The sequence below is a fragment of the Rhinopithecus bieti genome, unplaced genomic scaffold, assembly GCF_001698545.2.
Source record: "Rhinopithecus bieti isolate Rb0 unplaced genomic scaffold, ASM169854v2 scaffold_4101, whole genome shotgun sequence".
Lineage (NCBI taxonomy): Eukaryota > Metazoa > Chordata > Mammalia > Primates > Cercopithecidae > Rhinopithecus > Rhinopithecus bieti.
The window spans coordinates 1453751-1476516 of NW_016804458.1; the positions used below are offsets into that span (position 1 = coordinate 1453751).

The 22766-nt window shown below is 39.1% G+C and overlaps 1 protein-coding gene across 1 annotated transcript; it reads left to right on the top strand.

Annotated features, from left to right (window-relative positions):
- The first annotated feature begins 487 nt into the window (after positions 1 to 487).
- Positions 488 to 22709, top strand: SLC19A2 (solute carrier family 19 member 2). The gene is made up of 6 exons (XM_017868450.1): positions 488 to 928; positions 8645 to 9247; positions 16425 to 16647; positions 17783 to 17975; positions 18372 to 18513; positions 20670 to 22709. The coding sequence occupies exons 1-6, from the start codon at positions 731 to 733 to the stop codon at positions 20796 to 20798; spliced, it is 1488 nt and encodes a 495-aa protein (XP_017723939.1). The 5' UTR covers positions 488 to 730; the 3' UTR covers positions 20799 to 22709.
- Positions 22710 to 22766: the final 57 nt, after the last annotated feature.

The following is a 22766-nucleotide window of genomic DNA, read 5'->3' on the forward strand; positions in this document are numbered from 1 at the left end:
TCCTGGGCTTCTGATGTCTTTCCATGGCGTATGAATACAATTCAAAACACGAAAGCTCCTGCAGGAATGATTTAACATTCCCCCTTCCCAAGGTGAAATCTTTGCCTGACCTCTGTCACTAGGTCTCTCAGGAGCAGAACCTGAATGGACATTCGAGGGACGGTGAATAAGAATGACAAACAGTAGTTGGGGAGAACAGAGCGTTTCTTCCATCTGGGGATTAGGCCCACAGGACGCATTCCCGACAGATGAGCAGAGCCGACCGCGGGTGTGACACGAATCCTAGCTGGCCGCCTGACTAGCGCTCGGTCGCAAGCCGCCGCTTTCAGATTGGAGTTCCACATGTCCTCCGCGCCTGAGCCCTGACACGTCAGAGGCCTGGCTTGCTGCCGCCGCCGCCAGTTCAGGTCGTGTGATCCACAACCAATGGCAGAGAAGCCAAGTATTCCTGGCGTCCACTGTGATTGGTTCCCAGCCTGGAGGCGGTGGCGGAGGGTGGGCCTTAGGACGGTCTCCCTTAAGCCGGTCTCCCTTAGGCCGGGCGTTCAGACCGCGACCGTAGAAGCGTCCGCGGGGTAAGGCTGGGAGTCTAGAACGGCCGGGCCTTACAGGGAGAAGGCGTCACTTGCGGTTACAAGTGCCCGCGCTGGGGCAGTGCCTGACCCTCATTCCAGTTGGCGGAGGAGGAGAAGGAAGGGGCCGGGCCGGGTCCCCTCCCCTCGCGCCCCGGATGGATGTGCCCGGCCCGGTATCTCGGCGCGCCGCGGCGGCCGCTGTGCTCTTGCGCACCGCTCGGGTCCCTCGTGAGTGCTGGTTCTTGCCCACCGCGCTGCTCTGCGCCTATGGCTTCTTCGCCAGCCTCAGGCCGTCCGAGCCCTTCCTGACCCCGTACCTGCTGGGGCCGGACAAGAACCTGACCGAGAGAAAGGTACGCGCGGAGGACGCGGGGCGCGCGCAGGAAGGGCGGGCGACCAGCCAGGTGGGCGGCGGAGGAAGAGAGGACTGAGAAAAGCGCTCGAGCCATCCTGGGCAGAGATTTCTGATTTTTCCCAGTTGGAGGTCGGCTTCGTGCTCTGCGTTGTGTTCATGATTTTCTGTTTTCTTCGGCTATGTAGGGCGAGTCTCCTGCGAAGGTCTCAGAACACGCGTGCAGAGGCCCCGTGCCTTGTGCGTCAGGCAGTATGCTGATAGTGTTGTGATGTGGCTTAGCGTGACTGCCCAGACTGGTCCAGCAGTTCCTGCTGGGGGTGAAGGGGCAACATTTTGACAAAGAAGTGAAAACAGCAAGGTGTACTTTGGACATAGCTTAGTAAATACTCATTGACTGAAAGTAGGCAACCACTACTTTTCTGAAAGGATCTTCCCTCTACCTGCTTCACCTGCTTCCTGTCCATCCCTTACTTTGTTTACATTTGGCAGGATGGATGGACTTATCCAAGTAAGGACAGGACAGAGTACAGAACATCTTAATTTGTCTTGATTTTTAGTTGGGTGAGGTTGTGTCCAAGGATATCCTGCCCCTCTCTCCCTTAAGCCCAACCTCCAGGGATAAAGGCAGATGGTATAACATAATTGACTCTTAATTATAGTTTTTCTTGTATTGTGAATTGTTGCTTCACAGATGTTAGTTTTGCTTCTCAGATACAAGGTGGTGTCTTTGAAGGCTTCTGTGATGTTCAGGGTAATTGAGAGCACATAGTCCATCATCAAGAGTTTTTTGCTGATTGATTTTTCCTAGGTGAGGGCTTACAAATAAAGTACTTCAGAAGCGCATAGTGTATTTTAGAAATGTGCTGACCTGTTAAAGTGCATGGTCAAAACCAGCACTTGATTTTTGCAGAAGTAAGACAGTATATAAACCGAAAAAGAAATTAAACCCAAAGTACTTCCCCACAAAACCGAAATAAAGCCGATTCAATGCCCTCTTCCTTGAATACAACAAAGGGTGAAAGCTGAGGTCTCATGTTCTTTTTCCTACTCCCAGCCACTTGTGAGCTGTTGCTTTTTTCCTACACCTTTTCCTTCCACCCTGCCTCCTTGCCCCAGTTGCTGTAAAATACTCCTCCCATTTAAACCTCACTCTTCTCTATGTTGGTAGTAGTCAGTCACTTCTTTTGAGTAGCAACTAAGTAACCCTGCATAACACGTCAAAACAAGAGATGGCACTACCGGAATCATTTGCACCTGGCGAGATATAATTTCTCATAGTTTGCTGTTTGCAGTTTGTTGCAGTGCTCCGTCATTTTTAAGGGCGCTTGAGAGGGAATCAGTATTGACTTCTGTATTGAGGGTTTCACTTGAAAGTCTGACATTGGTTCACTTCTAGCAAGTATCACTGACTTTTTGCCTAGCCTTAAATTACCCTATTAACCTGCCAGTTGTGGGGTGGTGTGGCTGGACCGTTTCTCAGTCTTGTGGATCACCACATAAGCGACCGTAGCAGTTATTCATAATCTATTTGAATTTTAATACTGATTTAAAGCAATAATAAAGTCAAAACGGCCAACGTTTGTGAACAGAATGATTTTACAAGAAAATTACTGCACTGATATGAAAAAGTATGATTCTGGAGACCCAAAACAACCACTGAATCTGAGGTAGAATTGATACTGTGAACAGCTGACCATTAAAGTTTCATGTGAACTGCCATGTGATCTGCACAGTTTGTGCACCTTTCCTGATAGTGAAACACAGGGAGAGAAACATGTTCCAAGTGTTGGTATTTGAAAGCTGATCTGTTTTGTCATGTGCCCTGGGTAGAAGGTTGCTGTGTGATGTGCTACCAAGATCATGTGCTCTGTCCTATCAGAAAGCTTTTCAAGGTGAGTGAAGTATGTTCAGGGGGCACAGAAATAAAGCAGAGTTGCCAGGCGTAGTAACTGTTTGCTGATTGTGTAACAAAAACATAAGCGTACTTCTGTTATTGCTAATTAGATGAGGAAAAGGGATTTGAAGAGAAATCTAGTAGTCTGGGGAAGGGGTGTATTCTCAAAGGACCACCAAATCATGGCTGATTCTCCTCTCCTTTACCTTGTGGCAAGCCCTACGTTTTTTGTATAACTAATAATTGAAATAAATAGAACAGTTTATTCATTACTTACTGAGTGCTTGCTTTTTGCAACGGACAGTTAAATAAAAAATATTACATGATTTTTAAGCAAAGCTAATGCTAAGTCATATTCAGCGACATTTGTATTAAAGTTTGTGTTTGCTGCTAGAAGACTGCAGAGGGTCAAGTTGGTTTGAACAGAGCTATTGTTAACTAAATTCTAAAACAAAAGGAGAGGAGAAAAAGACAGATTTCTTCTCTCTACTCTCAAAGATTTTGTTTTTAGATTTCAGGAAAAGCATTCACTTTAAAATAGATACCAGTTTATAAGTTTTAAGCAGGCTAAAATTTGACTGTATGTTAATAGTTGAAGGCCAAACTTTCAGTAAAACAGATCTTTATCTCTAAAAACTTTTTTTATCCTTTCATCATTGTAGCATGTGTTTTGACAGACATTTACTACCTTTCTTAGATTTTTTTTTAAACATTCCACCTATTTTGCCTAATATTCAGAGCCTTACAAAGTTTGGTTTTTACCTCCTTGACAGCCTTATATCTGACTACAAACTTTCTTCCCTTACCACTTCCACATAACCAAGCTCCATTCATATTAATCTAATAGTCTTAAGTCCAGCATATCCACAGTCTGTCATCTGTTGACATGTACTCAAAGACTTATTCTTTTCTTGCAATGATCTTCCCGTATATATCTATTGATATCTTTGTTAGCCTTTAGGTTTCTCATCATTCAAGGTCCATCTTGAAGAAACAACCCTATATTTCCTATTTCCATTATAATACTGCATATATTATATATTCCTCACTAGCTTCAGAACTCCTGGAGAGCTGAGGATCTCTATTTATTTATTTAGAGACAGAGTCTTGCTCTGTTGCCCAGGCTGGAGTGCAGTGGTGTGATCTCGGCTCACTGCAACGTCTACCTCCCAGGTTTAAGTCATTCTCATGTCTCAGTTTCCTGAGTATCCAGGATTATAGGCTTGTGCCACTACATCCAGCTAATATTTTATATTTTTAGTAGGGATGGGGTTTTGCCATGTTGGCCAGGCTGGTCTCGAACCCCTGGCCTCAAGTGATCCGTCCAACGTGGCCTCCCAAAGTGCTAGGATTACAGGCATAAGCTACAGTGCCTAGCCTTATTTTATTCTTTTTTTTTTTTTTTGAGATGGAGTTTCGCTCTTGTTGCCCAGGCTGAACTGCAATGGCATGATCTCGGCTCACTGCAATCTCTGCCTCCCAGATTCAAGTGATTCCCCTGCCTCAGCCTCCAGAGTAGTTGGGACTACAGGCACGCACCACCATGCCTGGCTAATTTTTTTGTATTTTTAGTAGAGACAGGGTTCCTCCATGTTGGCCAGGCTGGTCTTGAACGCCTGACCTCAGGTAATCTACCCACCTGGGCTTCCCAGAGTGCTGGGATTACAGGCTTGAGCGACTGCGCCTTGGCCATTTTATTCTTTTTGTCACCTCCATGCTGGTTGAAAGCAATGTTGTGCAAATAACTGCCTATTAGTTGTTTAATTGAAACTTGATTCTAATTTAAAGTCTAAATCTAAATTAGAACTTAAAAATGAACATCTGTTTTCCCTTGACTTTGTAGCTGAAGAAAGCACAAGCGCTGATCCAAAGAGTTGTGAAAGGCACCTTGGTCATAATAAAATCAGTTCCCTTTGCTCACATGGCAGATGTTACCTGAAGTGAGAAGTTGGAGAATGGACAATTAATAAGGGTCTGTAATTGGTACATTTTTGCCTGTAGGAAGTTTCCCTTCAAGATTCAATATATCAAGGAAGCATTTTTTTGCTGTCATTGGAAATGCTGAAAGAGAAAAGGATCTCCTTTGGAGACCCATTAGTTAAGTGCTGGAGACTGTGGTCTTTATCGCTTCATGAATGCCCTGTAAAAGCACCTCAGTACAGATTAGAAAAGCTGCTGCAGGCATTAGAATTAACCTTGGAAGGTAGTAGATGATTAATAGCAGTGTTCTGATTGAAGAAACCAGGCATTTTAGTGTGGCAGATTCAGAATATATGAATTCAGATCCTTCTTCTGCCAATCCTAACTGTGATAACTTCAGACAATTCACTTAACCTTTCTTTAAGGCCAAGTTTCCTTGTTTGTAAAATAGAGATGATAGAAGTAATTACCTTAGATTTGTGGTTTGGATTAAATAGAATTTAGATAAAGTGCTTAGCATGGTATGTAGCACAGCAGTAGAGGTTTGTTATTATGATGCTGATAATAGCATGAGAGGGCCATTCATCTTGGGTTGATGTCTCTTAAAGGAGAAAATGCAGGTTTCTTATTTAGAATAAGTTAAAGAGAACCTATGTGGTTTTGCCTCTCTCCCCTGCTTGCCTTTCTTTTTGTTTTTAGTTGTTATTGCAAGCCTGGCAGTGTTACTCTCCTTCATCTTCATTCTCTAAATTGTAGTTTTGTATTAGTAGAATTAAACTCATGAGTAAAGATACTTTAATAATTTCAAGGATGAAACTTAGACAATGAAAACTTAGTGGTTAATCATTTTGGGACAACTATTGTTAAAAGTTATGTAACATGTCTAAGCACAGACAATATTATTGGAGTAAAGAGGTCATCCAAAATCCCGAAACAAAGGAAGATGAGCTGTTGAAGGGAGCAGTAGAGGATATTTTTAAAGGAAAGGTTTGATGGCTAGTACTTCATGGTGCTATGTTGGGGAAATAGTGAAGGTGACACTTAGTCAAACAGAGGAGGCAGTTTCAAACTTTAGAAAATGGACAGGCCGTGTGCGGTGGCTCACACCTGTAATCCCAGCACTTTGGGAGGCTGAGGCGGGCGGATCATGAGGTCAGGAGTTCGAGACCAGTCTGGCCAACATATTGAAACCTTGTCTCTCCTAAAAATACAAAAAATTGGCCCAGCACGGTGGTAGGCACCTGTAATTCCAGCTACTCGGGAGTGAGCTAAGATTGTGCCATTGCACTCCAGCCTGGGTGACAAGAGTGAAACTCTGTCTCAAAAAAAAAAAAAAAAGAAAGCTGACAGAGAGTATCTGTAAAAGTATAGGCCACAAAGGAATGACAAGTGGTTAATTAGAACACAACTGTGAAATCTCAAGATTACCTTTACCCGCTTTGGTTTTCTACTTAGAGTTATCTAATACAGCCAAAGGCACTTTGTTCCTCATTTGCTAAAATTTCCACGGTTTTGAATAAGAATCATTTCTACAGTTCTTGATTATTCTTTTAGGCACATAGTCAGGTGCAACAAAATTTCCTGATCAAGTGGAGCTTACTAACTGATTTACCAATACAAATTAGACCAAAATTCATGAAGGTGAGGCCATTAAACAGATCACTTTTGTTTGGAATGTATTTCAGAAAATGGGGATTATGTTTTACTTTTATAGTGGTGCTCTGCACTGGCAACAGATTTTGCAACAATTGTCTATTGTTTCTGTAAACCTTAGAACCTTAGCTCATATTAGACTTGAGTGAACTGAGATGTACAGGAAACATGAAAAGGAAGTTACTAGGTCTCAGAATGTAAAAGTCTAGGGTTAGGTTGCTCCATCACAAAGTATTCAGCCTTTTACCAAAACTTGCAAAAAGCACTTCAAAGTTGAGGCCACTGATAAAAGGAAGGAAGCTTCTCCTACAATGATTGTTATTGGAAGAATGGGAATGATAGTTAAATTAATTTAGTTAATTCATACTGCCCCAGATATCCTTGTCAGCTTGTCCTCTAGTCTTCAGACTTTGTGAATAAATCAGGTGGAGTAAGTAATTTACATGTTGTGTCTCATTTAATTTTTGCAACAAACAACTCTCCTTTATTGATAATGGAGGTTAAGGCTAAGGGGAGCTAAAAGAATCTTGTCTACAATCACACAGCAAGTGATGGAACTGAAATTCCTGCTGGGGTCTTTCTGGTTTAAAGTTTATTTTAAAGATCACTTCTACTATATCCCAATTTTAAAATATGCATTAAAAGAAAACAGCAAAAACTTCTCTGTTTTTTTCTATTTACAAACAAGCAAAAAGAAGGACATAAAGGTTGCCTATAATCCTGCCATCTGGAGAGAGTTAATTTTCTCAAGACTGTAGGACAGATTGACCATCTTTATTTGTTCCTCTGCCTCAAAAGAAACAAAACTTAAAGTCAGAGAAGCTTAATGAAACACTAGGATAAAGGCTGTCTATCTTGTGTCTAGAAGTAAGAAATAACAGTAATTCAGTTTTCAAAGCATTTGTTGAATCTAGTATATTCCAAACAGTATGCTGGCTTTTAGACAGGTCATATAGGTGAATGTAGGGGTCTATCCTTAAAAAGCCTGTAAGGCAATTGTTCTCAACTTTGGCTCATTTAAAAATCTGAGAAGTTTTAGAAAATATCTGTGGCTGGGCATTTTTTTTTTTTTTTTTTAAGAGACAGAGTCTTGCTCTGTCACACAGGCTGGAGTGTGGTGGTGTGATCATAAGTCACTGCAGCCCCAAACTCTTGGGCTCAAGCACTTCTCCCACCTCAGCCTCCTGAGTAGCAGCCATAGGCATGTGCCATCACGCTTGGCTAACAAATTTTTAAAAGCTTCTTAGGAGATGCAGCCATGATGAAGAGCCAGTATTAGGAATTAATTGGGGAAAGTGATGCATATAGATCCGTATCAAGAGAGTTTGAGGCTAGATGAGATGGCACACATGTCTGTAATCCCAGCACTTTGGGAGGCTGAGGCTGGTGGATTGCTTTGAGCCTAGGAGTTTGAGACCAGTCTGGGTAATGTGGTGAAGCCCTATCTCTACCAAAAAAAAAAAAAAAAAAAAAATTCGCTGGATATGGTAGTACAGGCCTGTAGTCCCAGCTACTGGGGAGGCTGAGGTGGGAGGATCTCCTGAGCCTCACCTGAGGTGGAGGTTGCAGTGAACCATGATTCTGCCACTGCACTCCAGCCTAGGTGACAGAGGGAGACCGTGTCTCCAAAAACAAAAACAAAAAAAAAAAGAGTTTGAATGTTGTAATACAAGTACTATTGGCTTCTGCAAAGTCTTTCTGAATAAGGAAGTCTTTGAACTAGACCTTGATTAATGGGAAGAATTTATTAGGAAAAAAGATGATGGTATTGGGGATAGGAAAGGCTATTTCGGGCTGGGTGTGGTGGCTCACGCCTGTAATCCCAGCGCTTTGGGAGGCTCCTCATTTGAGGTGAGGAGTTTGAGACCAGCCTGGCCAACATGGTGAAACCCCACCTCTACTAAAAATACAAAAATTAGCCGGGTGTGATGGCGGGTGCCTGTATTCTCAGCTATTCGGGAGGCTGAGGCAGGAGAATCACTTGAACCCGGGAGGCGGAGGTTGCAGTGAGCCAAGATCGTACCATTGCACTCTAGCCTGGGTGCAGAGCGAGACTCCATCTCAAACAAAAACAGGAGAAGAGATATTTTTCAAACAATTATCTGAACTGTTATTGTCAAGGTTTCTTTGATTGATAAGGATGAGATCTTTGAGGTATTGGTAGGTTGTTTTGTAAGAATAAATTCCTTTTGAGTGTTCCAGGTCGTTTGATCACTAATGGTTTTTTTTTTTTTCTCTTTCTACCAGGTCTTCAATGAAATTTATCCAGTATGGACTTACTCTTACCTGGCGCTACTGTTTCCTGTGTTCCTTGCTACCGACTACCTCCGTTATAAACCTGTTGTTCTACTGCAGGGGCTCAGCCTTATTGTTACATGGTTTATGCTGCTCTATGCCCAGGGACTGTTGGCCATTCAGTTTCTAGAATTTTCTTATGGCATAGCCACAGCCACTGAAATTGCCTATTACTCTTATATCTACAGTGTGGTAGACCTGGGCATGTACCAGAAAGTCACAAGTTACTGTCGAAGTGCCACTTTGGTGGGCTTTACGGTGGGCTCTGTCCTAGGGCAAATCCTTGTCTCAGTGGCAGGCTGGTCGCTGTTCAGCCTGAATGTCATCTCTCTTACCTGTGTTTCAGTGGCTTTTGCTGTGGCCTGGTTTTTACCTATGCCACAGAAGAGCCTCTTCTTTCACCACATTCCTTCTACCTGCCAGAGAGTGAATGGTATCAAGGTACAAAATGGTGGCATTGTTACTGACACCCCAGCTTCTCACCACCTTCCTGGCTGGGAGGACATTGAGTCAAAAATCCCTCTAAATATGGAGGAGCCTCCCATGGAGGAACCGGTAAGCTCAGCCTTAAATATCTTGTAATTTCTACTATGGGGGCTAGACCAGTGGTGAAAAAACCAGCAAACTCCCTCTTGATAGATCTTGTATTCATTTGGATTCGTGTTTTATCCTGAGTTGATTCATTGCTTTATTCATTCATTCCATTCATTCAAGCTATGGTTTATTTATATTAGAGATGACACATTTATTTTTCCCTGGAGTGCATGACCTCCAAAGTCAGAGTGATACAGCATTATATTGTTCATGTCAGAGATGTCTTGGATTGCAAGGGCTGAGTCTTCGTCTTTTGAGTGTTTGGCGCGTAAATAAAGCACTCAGAAAATTTTTGCTAAATGGGTAAATGAAATGATTCTAATAAATGATTAAATATCTACTAGTTTCTGAATTGAAGCCCAAATTATTGTTATTATTTATTTGTTTTTTTTTTGAGATGGAGTCTTGTTCTGTTGCCAAGGCTGGAGAACAGTGGTGCGATCTCGATTCGCTGCAACCTCTGCCTCCAGAGTTCAAGCAGTTCTGCCTCAGCCTCTCCCTAGTAGCTGGGATTACAGGCACTTGCCACCACGCCCAGCTAATTTTTGTATTTTAGTAGAGACGGGGTTTCACCATGTTGGCCAGGCTGATCTCGAACTCCTGACCTCAAGCAGTCCACCCCCCTCAGCGGGTGCTAATCCCAGCACTTTGGGATTACAGGCCTGAGCCACTGCACCCAGCCATGATGAAGCCCACGGTATTTAAGGGTAAGAAGTTATTTTCCTCTTCTGTGCTAGAAGGTATATCTGTTATTTATTTTTCAAATGACAATTTGCTGAAGTGAAGTAGTAATGAATAATGCAGGCAAAGAGATCACAAGAGGACAGTTTAAGGTGATGATGGAATAAATATTAAAAGTGTGTTATGAAGCTGTCTCTTGGAAGAGAGTGGTATGGCATTAAAATAATTTATCCATCTGTTCTGTCTAGCCAGGAAGATGAATTCCTTTCCCTAGACACCCACCCCCCCTTTTTTTTTTAATATACAAGTTTTTTTGTTTCTATTAGGTTATAAACTGTGAGCTGTGAGGAGCAAAGTTAATTCCAGCCACACTGTAGTCTTAGTTTTCCTGGGACATGTTTGGAAATAAGCCTATTAACATTCCAGCTTTGTAGGTGGCCTCAGTCGGACTGAGCTCCGTAAGCTTTGTAGGCTGGCTGATAATAAAGAACCATTATGAATAAAGTCTTTCATTCTGTACTGAGAGTTAACTGAATTGTTTCAATGTGGTATCTGATGTCCTCATTGAAAAATTACTCTTTTCTCTATCCCCATTCTTGAGCTCTCAAATTACTACTTGAAATTTAGGTTATCATCCCAAAGAGCCTGGGTAGACTTCTAGAGCCTCGGCAACCCTCATCGTGAAACTCACCTTGATTACCAAGGCACCTGTGAGCAGTTTTTGTCAGAATGACCAAGGATTAAGTGGCAATGAAATGCTGATTTTTTCATAATTTGTTAGATGATGTTGGAGAGTCAACAGAGGGTTGATGGGAGAGGGAAGGAGGTATAATCATTTCATAGATTTCATGAAGTGGAAAAAAATAAAGACCCTTCTTTATCTGTTTTGAATGTGTTACAGTGGCTTTAGCTAAAATTAACATATATATAATGTGTGTATAAATGTATATTTTAGATATTAACATATTGACCTTAGTTCTAAATATTTTTATAGATAGTGAGTTTCAGACTTTTTTGAATATAATTAAGAAACATAGTGAGAAAACACATTTTACATAGAAAACCTGTACATACATAGGTATGTATATATTTTATATATAACAGAAACAAGTTTTACAATAATACTTTATTCTGATACATTCTTTTACTTTTTTAAAATTCAGTTCACTGTTCTCTAAATCAATTTTATTGCCAACTTATGGGTGGTGACCTATAGTTTAAAAAACTGTTCTAGATCAACTTGAAATACTTGTTTATAGATACACAGTGTATCAGTATTTTATATACAGAAGAATTGTAGAATTTTAGAGTTGGAAATTATTCTAATCACAAGTCAGAAAAATCAGAGCATTTTAAGAAGAGATTAGATTTCATCAAGACTGTCCTTTTAGAGATAAGGATTAGGATCAGAGATTAGCAACTTGCACAGAATTGCACAAATATACTCTTGAGCATAATTTTAAAGTGTATATGAGATCCAGTTCTCTCTAAACCTTTCTCCATGAAGTCTTTTAACTAGGGTAACAATGTCAGAACCATCATGTCAGTTACACTGTTTTCAAAATTAGGATTCAAGTCAATTCCCTGATATCCTAGGCTCTGCTACCGATACCATAGCAGATGGGCAGTGCTGCTTGGTGTCGGCACTGATTGGCCCTGAAATGCTGCTGTTTTTCTTTGCAAGCTTGAAGGAAATTCAGAAAATGGATATTAGGGATCACAGAGCTATTTTAAGTTGACAAGACCTATAATTAAACCATAAATTATAATCATGGTAATTATTGAAGAGTAGGTAGGTAGGTGGTTTTATCTTGATTTTTATAGAAAGAGAAAATGAAGTAGGAGGAGTCTAAGTGATAGCTCACTCTACGAGTTACCTTAGAGTATTCGTGAGTTCTTTTTAAAGAGAGCCTATTGCATTGGGGCAAAGGGTGCTGATCTTGCAGAAAGAAGAACCAAAGCTGGTGACTTTCTTTCATGAGCAGAGCTGGATTCATTATGTAGTTGGCTGATAAGTGAACCTGATTTATTTGAAGTTCTTCATCTATTAGAAATGACACAAATTAAACCACTTCTTTAGCATAGGTTCTGACATGTAATTAATACCTAGTAAATGATTCTCTTAATATAGCCATGCTTTTATTTGTAGTTTGATATCTTTTACTACTAGTAAGTGTTCTTTCTGTGTCTCCATGTCTAAGGTCTATGAACAATGACAGCAGTGAAATTAATGCTTCCACTTTGGTATTAAATAATGTCATTTCTAGCAGCAGGGTGTAGTGAGTTTTGAAGAAAGTGAAGTCCAAACCCTAGTTCTAGTACTTGGGCAAGTTACTTAATTCTGTGAGATTTAGTTTCCTTATGTACATATCTACCTTTTAGGGTTATTTTGAGTATTTAAAGCTTTCAAATGAGTTTACATAGTAGGTTTCCAATAAATAGTAATTGCTGTTACTATTATCATTATCATTAGACATGAATAATCCGGAACAGCTTTGTACTTTTATGGTAGATAGTCATGTATTTGTGAGGTTGTAAATAGAATAATCTTTCCTTTTCTCTTTGAATTAATCACCCCCAGTCATCTTCATTATCATCATTATCACACCTCCCATGTATTTTGACCTGGGTATCAGATACTGTGCTAAGAACTTTAGAGTCAGTATATTATTTGATTCTTACTAAAACTCAGTGATGTAGATATTTGCTCATTTTACAGAAGAGGAAACTAAATTTAGTTAACTGACTTGCGCAAAGGCACATAGGAAGTGGGACTTTAAAAATTTCCAACTCAGGCCGGGCGTGGTATCTCACACCTGTAATCCCAGCACTTTGGGTTTATCACTTGAGGCAGATCACTTGAGGTCAGGAGTGCGAGACCAGCCTTGCTAAGGTAGTGAAACACCATGTCTGCTAAAAAAAAAAAAAAAAAAACCCAAAAACTAACTGGGCATGGTGGCGCATGCCTGTAATCCCAGCTACTTGGGAGGCTGAGGCAGGAGAGTTGCTTTAACCTGGGAGGTGGAGGTTGCAGTGAGCTGAGATGGTGCCACTGCACTCCAGCCTGGGCGACAGAGACTCTGTCTCAAAAAAAAAAAATTTCCACCCGCATCTAGTTGACTCCAAAAACCACCACTCCAGTAGAGATTTCCATTTCCTGACAGAGGGAAGTAATTGTTAAAGATTTTTAAATGTATAAAACAGCATCAAAACCTTATATTCAAATGAAATCTGAAACTAGATCCCCATTGTGATAAGTAAATAAAAATTGAGCCTTTCTGATTGAAACAGGAATGCAGGTCTGATAATTTTACCTACTTGAGCCTGTTATTTATCCCACATGAACTCTCAAAGCTCCATGGAACGCAGTGAAGGCCACTTACTAAATTACAACTTGCATGATTAACTATGAGCAGCTCAGAGTTTTGATGTAATAGAAATAAACCTTTGTAGATGTAATTTAACAAGAAACATAAAAGGTAATATATCAAATGCTTCTTTAGAAAGTGCGATTTGGCCGGGCACGGTGGCTCAAGCCTGTAATCCCGGCACTTTGGGAGGCCGAGACGGGCGGATCACGAGGTCAGGAGATCGAGACCATCCTGGCTAACACGGTGAAACCCCGTCTCTACTAAAAAATACAAAAAACTAGCCGGGCGAGGTGGCGGGCGCCTGTGGTCCCAGCTACTCCGGAGGCTGAGGCAGGAGAATGGCGTAAACCCGGGAGGCGGAGCTTGCAGTGAGCTGAGATCCGGCCACTGCACTCCAGCCCGGGCGACAGAGCGAGACTCCGTCTCAGAAAAAAAAAAAAAAAAAAAAAGTGCGATTCATATAAGCTTAACATTTGAAGCCTAGAAAACAGCATAGAAGGAAGCCTGCAGATTATAGCAAGGCATGCCGATTTTATAAACAGGACCTGCCATCTTTTCTTTTTGGCATGGCCAGATAATAGATTGAGTAGTTATTAACTTCTATGTGCAGAATTCATTATTATGTAATAGATCTAAAGTTATCAAATGTATTATAATGGGCATTATTTTATGTATGCCATGACTTTTTAAGCTATGCAATAAAAATAACAACTGAGCACCTCTATAATAAATACATGCATTATCTAATTTAACTCTGCATAATCTTATGTGGATAGATATTATTGTTATCATTTTCGTTTTCCAGATGAGAAAACTAAGGGTTTCTTATCAGTTTATGGTAGGATTTCTAATAGAAACTTGTGAATCCTTTTAATAGTTCCATTCTTTCAGGAATATACTTTCTTATAATCCTTCCAGAATCCTTGAAAGTTTTAGATATCACAGTTGTTTTCCAGGTTATATTGGTTAAACAACTGAAGCTAAATAGTAAAATTCTGATATAGTTCAATAAAACTGGTGGATCTTGAATAAAGACTTCAGAAAATATGCTTGGTCCCATTCACTCACTCTCAGCAAATTCACATTAGATGTGATTAACAATTATCTTGTGATTTGTTTAAATTCACAAGGTTTGTTCTCATATACAGTGCCAAGAAATCAATCTTGTAACAGCAGTATTTTGTACTTCTAGGTGGTTATCATATGCAAATTCATCAAGTAGAATTTTCAAGTGTCAGTAACTCTTTCTCTGAGTTCTCTTCGTTAACCTCAGTACTCCTCCCTGAATTTTGGAAAAGGGCTGTAGTAATGGTACTTGAAGGATATCCCCCTCTGGGCTAAACAGCACAAAGAAGGAAGCACCACACTGGGGTTGCTTTGCAATGGCATGAGAAGGTAAAAGAATGATGAAACTCGGATTCTCAGTCCAGTGAGGTTTTCTAGCCTCTGAGGGAGAAAATGGCCTTTATTTACCTAATACTGATGGTCACTGTTACTGTATATAAGAGGAGAAAATATCTGTACTAATTTTATAAAAATGATACATATGATGTGTGTGTGTATATATATATGGTGTGTGTGTGTGTGTATATATATATGTTTTTGTTTTTTTTTTTGACAGTGTCTCTCTCTGTCACCCAGGCTTGAGTGCAGTGGCGTGATCACGGCTCACTGCAGCCTTGATCTTCTAGGTTTAAGTGATCCTCCCACCTCAGTCTCCCGAGTAGCAGGGACTATATGTGTACACCACCACACCCAGCTAATTAAATGTTGTGTGTGTCTGTGTGTGTATGGAGACGGGATCTTACTGTGTTGCCCAGCTTGATCTTGAACTTCTTGGTTCAAGCAGTTCACCTGCCATGGCCTCTTGAAGTGTGGAGATTCCAGACGTGAGCCACTGTGCCTGGCATCTACTTATTTTTTAAAATTAAACATTACAGAAAGCTATATAAAAAAATTAAAAATCACCTGACCTACTGCCACCCAAAGATTAGTGAACTTTTCAAACATCTCTTTTCATATATGCATATGTATGTATATATATGTATATATGTTATAGTAAATGAAATTGTGATCTACATGTAGTCTTGTAACTTGCTGTTGTTTTACTCAGTGGTATATCATACTCATCTTTCCATGGCTGTCATTTTGCCTTTACATGTTAGCCACGGAAGTAAAATTTTCCATGTTCTTTTTTTTTTTTTTTTTTTTTTGGTAGAGATAGGATCTCACTTTCTTGCCCAGGCTGATCTCAAACTCCTGGGCTCAAGCAATCCTTCTGTCTTGACCTCCCAAAGTGCTGAGATTATAGACATGAGCCACCGCACCCAGACTTCCCATGTTCTGAGCAAGGCCCAGGGATTACAGTAACATTTGGTAGATTAGTCCTTTCATACAGATGAAATCAGAGATACCTCACAGAGTGTCTGACATCTCATATTCACTTCTTGCGATGGTGCATAGCTCAGTAATGTCTTGCTTCACTCAATTATAAGCCCAGTAACTTGATTTATTACTTTATTATAATACTATTTCTCATTGTTTAAATATTAAGTGATATAAAAAGTTTAAGGAAGAAAATTTAAACCACTAAGAACCCACCACCTAGAAAGAACTGCTAATATTTTGATCTACTTCTTTCCAATATTTCTATCTTAACTGTTGCATCAATCTGTCAATTACAAGGATAGGAGGGCTTAACTGAATAGTGATTTATTAGGGTTGCTGGTCTGTTGCTTATTATTATTCTTGTTAAGTTGTTTGCCAGTCTATGGGAGATGTAGAGTATAGACTCCTATTGGCTGAAGCCTGCAATCTCTTTTCATCATCTTCGTTTTGTAAACAATACATCTTTTGCTGGGTTGATGACATACAGCTGTGTTAATGCTATAGTGCATTTAAAGCAAAAATCCTATAAGAACATACTTTTCATCAGAGGGGATAAATGTAATTGTTACCAGTTTATGAAGTAAGCCGTTGGTTTTCACAAGGAAAAAAGTCTGTTAGGTAAATAATTGGGCCTGTAAATTGCTTTCTATATAATTGCCTTCATCAGAGTTTGAGCATTGTTCCCTTTTGCTCTGTAGGAACCCAAGCCAGACCGTCTCCTTGTGTTGAAAGTACTATGGAATGATTTCCTGATGTGCTACTCCTCTCGCCCTCTTCTCTGCTGGTCTGTGTGGTGGGCCCTCTCTACCTGTGGCTATTTTCAAGTTGTGAACTACACACAGGGCCTGTGGGAGAAAGTGATGCCTTCTCGCGATGCTGCTATCTATAACGGTGGTGTGGAGGCTGTTTCAACCTTACTGGGTAAGCAATGTAGGATAATAGAGGTTGGTGGTGGGGAAGGGATTCCTCTGGTAGTTAAGCCAGGTGTAATCAGATTTACTCCCCCTTCCCAAATTTGAAATAGCCTCAAAAAATGATTTACTTATTTTGAGCTCGATTTTATAATTGAGGAAGACAACTTAGAAGTACTCAAGTGGAGCAGGACTATGACTAACAAACTGGAATTTTAAAATAAACTTTGGGGAAACCTAATATTATAATTTTCAAGATTGTTTATCCAAGTTTCCATTATTTCTATACTTACTGGGTAGTTTTGTCACTTGATGTGAAATTTTGCATAGCAATATACAATAGTTTATAACAATAGTATCTAATATTTGTTGAATGTTACTATGTGGTAGGTCCTGTTCTAAGGACATTATATACATTAACTCAATCCTCACAAAATTCCTGAGATAGGTAGAATTTATCCCTCTTTTGCAATGGAAACTGGGGACTGGTAGGTTAATAACTTGCTTAAGGTCATATAGATGGTAAGTAGCAAAGTCAAGATTTGATCTCAGGTAGGATGGCTTCAGAGCCTGTGTATTTGACCATCTTACTCTTTTGTTCATTTGTAATTTGTTGACCTACCTCCTGAAGTTGTTGGATGGTGTTATATGATTTCTGTAAACACTTATTATCTGTCTTGGCACTCAGAAAACACTTCATAGATTTTAGCTATCCTTATCATCATCACTGTTTTACCAAAAGGCAGAGAAGCCCTTTTGCCATGTTCTAGACTGCTCCTTGGTTTAAAGGAGAGATGCCTCATCCTGCCATGATGCCAAATTAGAAGCCGTGGTTGTTTTTGACTCTTGCCTCTGCTTCAGCTGCATTTTTTTCCCCTTAACAATGTCCCTGTGTCTTTGTCCTGCATTTTCATCTCATTGCCCCCTCTCCTAATTCAGTCTGTCATTTCAATGGCTCTATTTTATTGATTCCATCAAGTTCAGAAATCTCTGTGTGAGTTTCAAGGCCCTCCATATTCTTGAGCTATCGTATTTTATAAGTTTGCAGATTTGAAAATTTAATAATCTAAGCTGCGTTTTTAATGTATTGCAATAGCATTTGTTTTGCAAAATAACTGGATTTTTTTGTTGTTGTTATTTTGTAGGTGCTGTTGCTGTGTTTGCAGTTGGTTATATAAAAATATCCTGGTCAACTTGGGGAGAAATGACATTATCTCTCTTTTCTCTCCTGATTGCTGCTGCAGTGTATATCATGGACACTGTGGGTAACATTTGGGTGTGCTATGCATCCTATGTTGTCTTCAGAATCATCTACATGTTACTCATCACCATAGCAACGTATGTATTTTGGCTCATAGAAGCCTTAGGAAAAATTGTAACAGGATAAATTTTTTGGTTTCTTTACAAACCAAAATATTAAAGTTTCTAGTTAAATTAGGCAAATGGGAGGAAACATTGTATTTTATGTGCATTATCAGTTTTTCTTCTGAGGAAACATTTAGGCAAGTTTTGTTTATTTCCTTGTCTGTGTGTTCCTACTGTTTTCAGATGTTTGCATGAGATTTATATCATTTAGTTGCAAAATGTTTTCATTTGTTTGGAAAGGCAATTGACAGTAGAAAGAAGGACTCTTCACATTTAAAGTAAAAATGTTTACATTTATTTAGAATAACTATTATAAGTAGGAAGTAATTCTTATCTATTCACTCTTCTTTTATTTTTATTTTTTTTAAGTTTTCAAATTGCTGCAAACCTCAGCATGGAACGCTATGCCCTAGTATTTGGTGTAAATACCTTCATTGCCCTGGCACTGCAGACGCTGCTCACTCTAATTGTGGTAGATGCCAGTGGCCTTGGATTAGAAATTACCACTCAGGTAAGATCTCTCCTTTGGCATCAAAGGTAGTATGTGTGACTTGATCAGGGTGACAGAAGTATATGTATGCTTAATGAAAACAAATTCAAACAATAGGGAACAGATGTAAAGTAAAAGTGTACCCTCCTTCCTTCATTCAACACCTTCTCCCCTATCCTTAGTTCCTTTCTCCCTGGAGGATGTTGGGATTGTCGTCTTTTTTATGAGGTCTTAGAACATTCCTGAGTGTAACTCATCAGCCCAGTGGGTCTGTTTCAGCTGAGAGGTAATACTGATTCCTTACAGGCCAAGACCTTCTGCTTCCTCATCCATTATTTCCCTCTATACTTAAATCTATGCTTGGAATACTGTGTCCCATGTTTGAGATTCCCTGTTTCATCTCACAACTCTTTAAGTCTCCTCCCTTTATTTAAAACACCCCTTACCCAAATACCAAGGTAGTGCCTTGCTGTTGATGAACAGCATTATGATTTGTAACACATGACCTATTGAGAAACTTGCACCAACACCCAAAAACAATGTGAATACTTTTTACATTCAGGAATTGTATAGTTGTATATGTTTCATGCATTGTGAGTTTTAAGTACATATTGTTTTGTACTTTGGCAAAATGGGCAACTGAATGAATCAAGAAGTACTTACTCCCACCCCCATCCCAACCCAAATGATTTCTTCCCAACATATTAGCTGTAATTAACTTTGTTTTTACTAAAGCAGTCTAAGAGAGAAATAGTAATAATAGACAATGTGCATTGAGTGCCTTCTGTGTGTCAAATGCTTTATATAGGATTTGCAGGGTTGCTGTATTAGACATGAAGAAGATGAGTTTGAGAGATGTTAAGTGACTTGTCCAGTACTATCAATAATAGTGTTCCAGAGCTTGGAGTCAAACCAACATCTAACCCCAAAACTTATTTCAGGATGGAAAATAGGAGAGAAACTTAAGTGCCTGCCATCCTCCCTGTATAAGGGAGAATTCCCAGGACTATTACAGTTGAGGGAAACATGGCTGTCATTGGAAGTGGAAAGTTGTCAGCAGATTCTTATAGAAATGGTAGATTTAAACATGTGGAATAATAGGATTTTGTGGGTGGTGCTGAAACCCATTTAACTGCCATGATTGATTAATGGCTTCCTGCAGAAGTATCGCCAACATTGAAAGAAACTGGCTCAGTGATTTAAGGCCATACTCTCATTGTACCTTTGAACCAGTTCGTAAGTATTTAGTATGTTATTATAAGAAGATGATGATGATGATGATAATAAACCATATAGTCACATTAAAATTTGGCTTAGGGCATCATCCTCTGCAAACTAACACAGGAAACAGAAAACCAAATACTGCATGTTCTCACTCATAAGTCGGTGTTGAACAATGAGAACACATGGACACAGGGAGGGGAACAACAGACATCGAGGCCTGTCCGGCGGGTAGGGGGCAAGGAGAGGGAGAGCATTAGGACAAATACCTAATGTTTGTGGGGCTTAAAACCTAGGTGATGGGTTGATAGGTGCAGCAAACCAGCATGACACGCGTATACCTATATAACAAATTTGCACGTTCTGCACATGCACCCCAGAACTTAAAAAAAAAAATTGTCTTAGGGAAGAATTTTTATATTAAGTAATCCTATAATAGAATATAGTTGACCTTCTACTGCCCTCTTCTGGGGAAAAATAGAGTTCTTGATGTTCAGAATTTGGCCTGTTTGTACCCACCTATCAGCTTGAAGGTGGAGACCAGGACTGAATTACAACAATAACAATAACAGCAACAACAATAGAAATAATACTGACAGCATTATCATTGTGCTAATAAGCATTTATGATCTCACTGATTCATCCCAACAACGCTGTAAAGTGACAACTATTATGAATTCCATTTTGTAAGTGAAGAAGTCAGGGCTCAGAGATGAAGTATCTCAATCAAGTTCACGCAGCTTGTAAGGGATGAAGTCAGGATTCACACTCAGGCAGTCAGGCTTTATTTAGTACCGCCATGCTGGTGATGCTGCTTTGTAACTTTAGGGTCTGGCACAGGGTGTAAGTATGCAATATTTTTTTAGGCTTTATGGACAAATTCTGAATATACTTTATTATAGAGTAATCATCTTGTAATTGATAATTCAATAAACTACTACTTTTCCCCCTTCTAGTTTTTGATCTATGCCGGTTATTTTGCACTCATCGCTGTGGTTTTCCTGGCCAGTGGTGCAGTCAGTATTATGAAGAAATGTAGAAAGCTGGAAGATCCAGAATCAAGTTCTCAAGTAACCACTTCATAATACACTGCTGAAGGGCTTCTTCTTATAGCAAGAACTCCGCGCAGCAACTGCCTGGATGTATTTGATTTTTTAAAGTGTAGACATATATTTATGAATGTGCATTTCTTGGCTTCAAAGCAGCCACTTGACTAATACCTTGTATTCCGGGAATAATATGATACTATTCAGAGGAGCCAGAAGTAAAGTTTATTTCATGGATTATTTATGAGAGCTAATTTAAGGATGACTTCTGATTCAAAAGTGAACTTGATTTTAAAAACCAGTCAGGAGCAATCAAGCAGCACATGGTGTTGTATACTTTATTAGCAAGTGAGTTTGGTGTTTTATAGGTCGCATATGTTTGTATCTACTTAGCCAGGTGCTTGGCCTGGTGGGAGCAGGGCTTCACAGAGGCCACAAAATATTACAAGTCATGGTGGATGGAAATATGTTCTAACAGCATCTGCCTCTATTCAATTTAATTCTTATTTCTGTGTTACTCATGTGCATTGGTCTTTCTACATAGTTATTCTATCACTGGCAATATTTGTTCTGATTTAGTGTTCTGTATTTTAAGGTGTATGTATCATTTCTAATTTTAAGTTATTTTAAAAGAATTCATCATATGAATGTTCTTGGTTTCCATCGTGACAATTATGTATTTGTGTAAAATTTGTTTAGAAGTACATTTTGCATTATTCATATGCTTCCCAGAGAAGCTCATTTACTTAGAAAATAAGGCAAGTTTTGAAGCCTGCGTAAATGAAGAGATTTAATGAAAGCTTAAGGTAGGTTTGCTTGTCTTTAAATCTTCAATATGAAGGAATATTAATTCCAAGATTAAAAGTTCATATATGGGCTACAGCTGTAACTAGCCCATTTGTATTTGCATTCCCTTTTATTTCCAAAATAAAATGAAAATCTTTTTTAAATAATTTCATCCCTATATATAGTTTTATATTTGTTTTCTTATCCAAGTAAAGATGTCAATAGGAATTGCATTAGTCCAAGGCCTTTTTCATAAGCTGAGCCTCTTTTAAATTATTTCAATGGGACAGGAACTAGGATAGATGTGATTCCTGCATTTTTTTTACCTTAAATCTGCCTTCGTTTCTAAAGGTAGATCATCTTGAATATTTGCTTAAAATTGCTAGTGATTTCATCACCAAGTTACTTGAAAAAAATGTTCTGTATGCATTTAATTCTGAAATCAGTCTACCAAGGGGCTGCTAATATATGTCAGACATGAAAACTATTTTAAAGCTGACTTTGTTGCCTTATCTTGAAAAGAATCTAGATAGGTGCTTTTAACTGGGATATTAACTTTTTTAGAATGACACAGCTGAACAGTGTTAATAATAGTGTGTCAAGATTGCAAAATTGACATACTCATTTGGTTTAAGCAGGAATCCTAGAAGCAGATAGATGAGGATAAGAATAGGTCATTTTCTATTCACTGTCCTTTACAATTAAGGGAAAGGAAAAGAACACTAAGGAAGGGAAAGGAAGTGGTATTGTAAAAGTAGCAACCTCCATTTTATATTTTGTTTTTTGTTTTTGCTTTGTTTTGTTTGTGCTAATTTGGGAATTGTGTACTCCAAAATAAGTAGAAAAGTGCTGTTTGAGGGATTTTATTAAATCTTTTTTTAATGGAATGTGGTACAAATTGTTCACATTACCAAAGCAATATTTCCCTGGAATTTAATTCAAAGTTTGTGGCATACAACCTGAGCCTTTTCTTATATAAGACAAGAATATGTTCACATCTTGGTATGTGGCCATATTTGTAGAATGCTGAACCCAATGTGCACATTGTACTGTATGCAGTTTTGCAAATAAGTGAAAATAATTTGTACTTTTTATTCAATCCTGTATAGATTATATAATTATTTTTATTAAATATTTTACAGTATATTTTCTCTTTAATCAAAATTATTTTAAATTTATCTTCTATTTCAGTAGGAGCTTTAGATTTTATCTTTAAATATT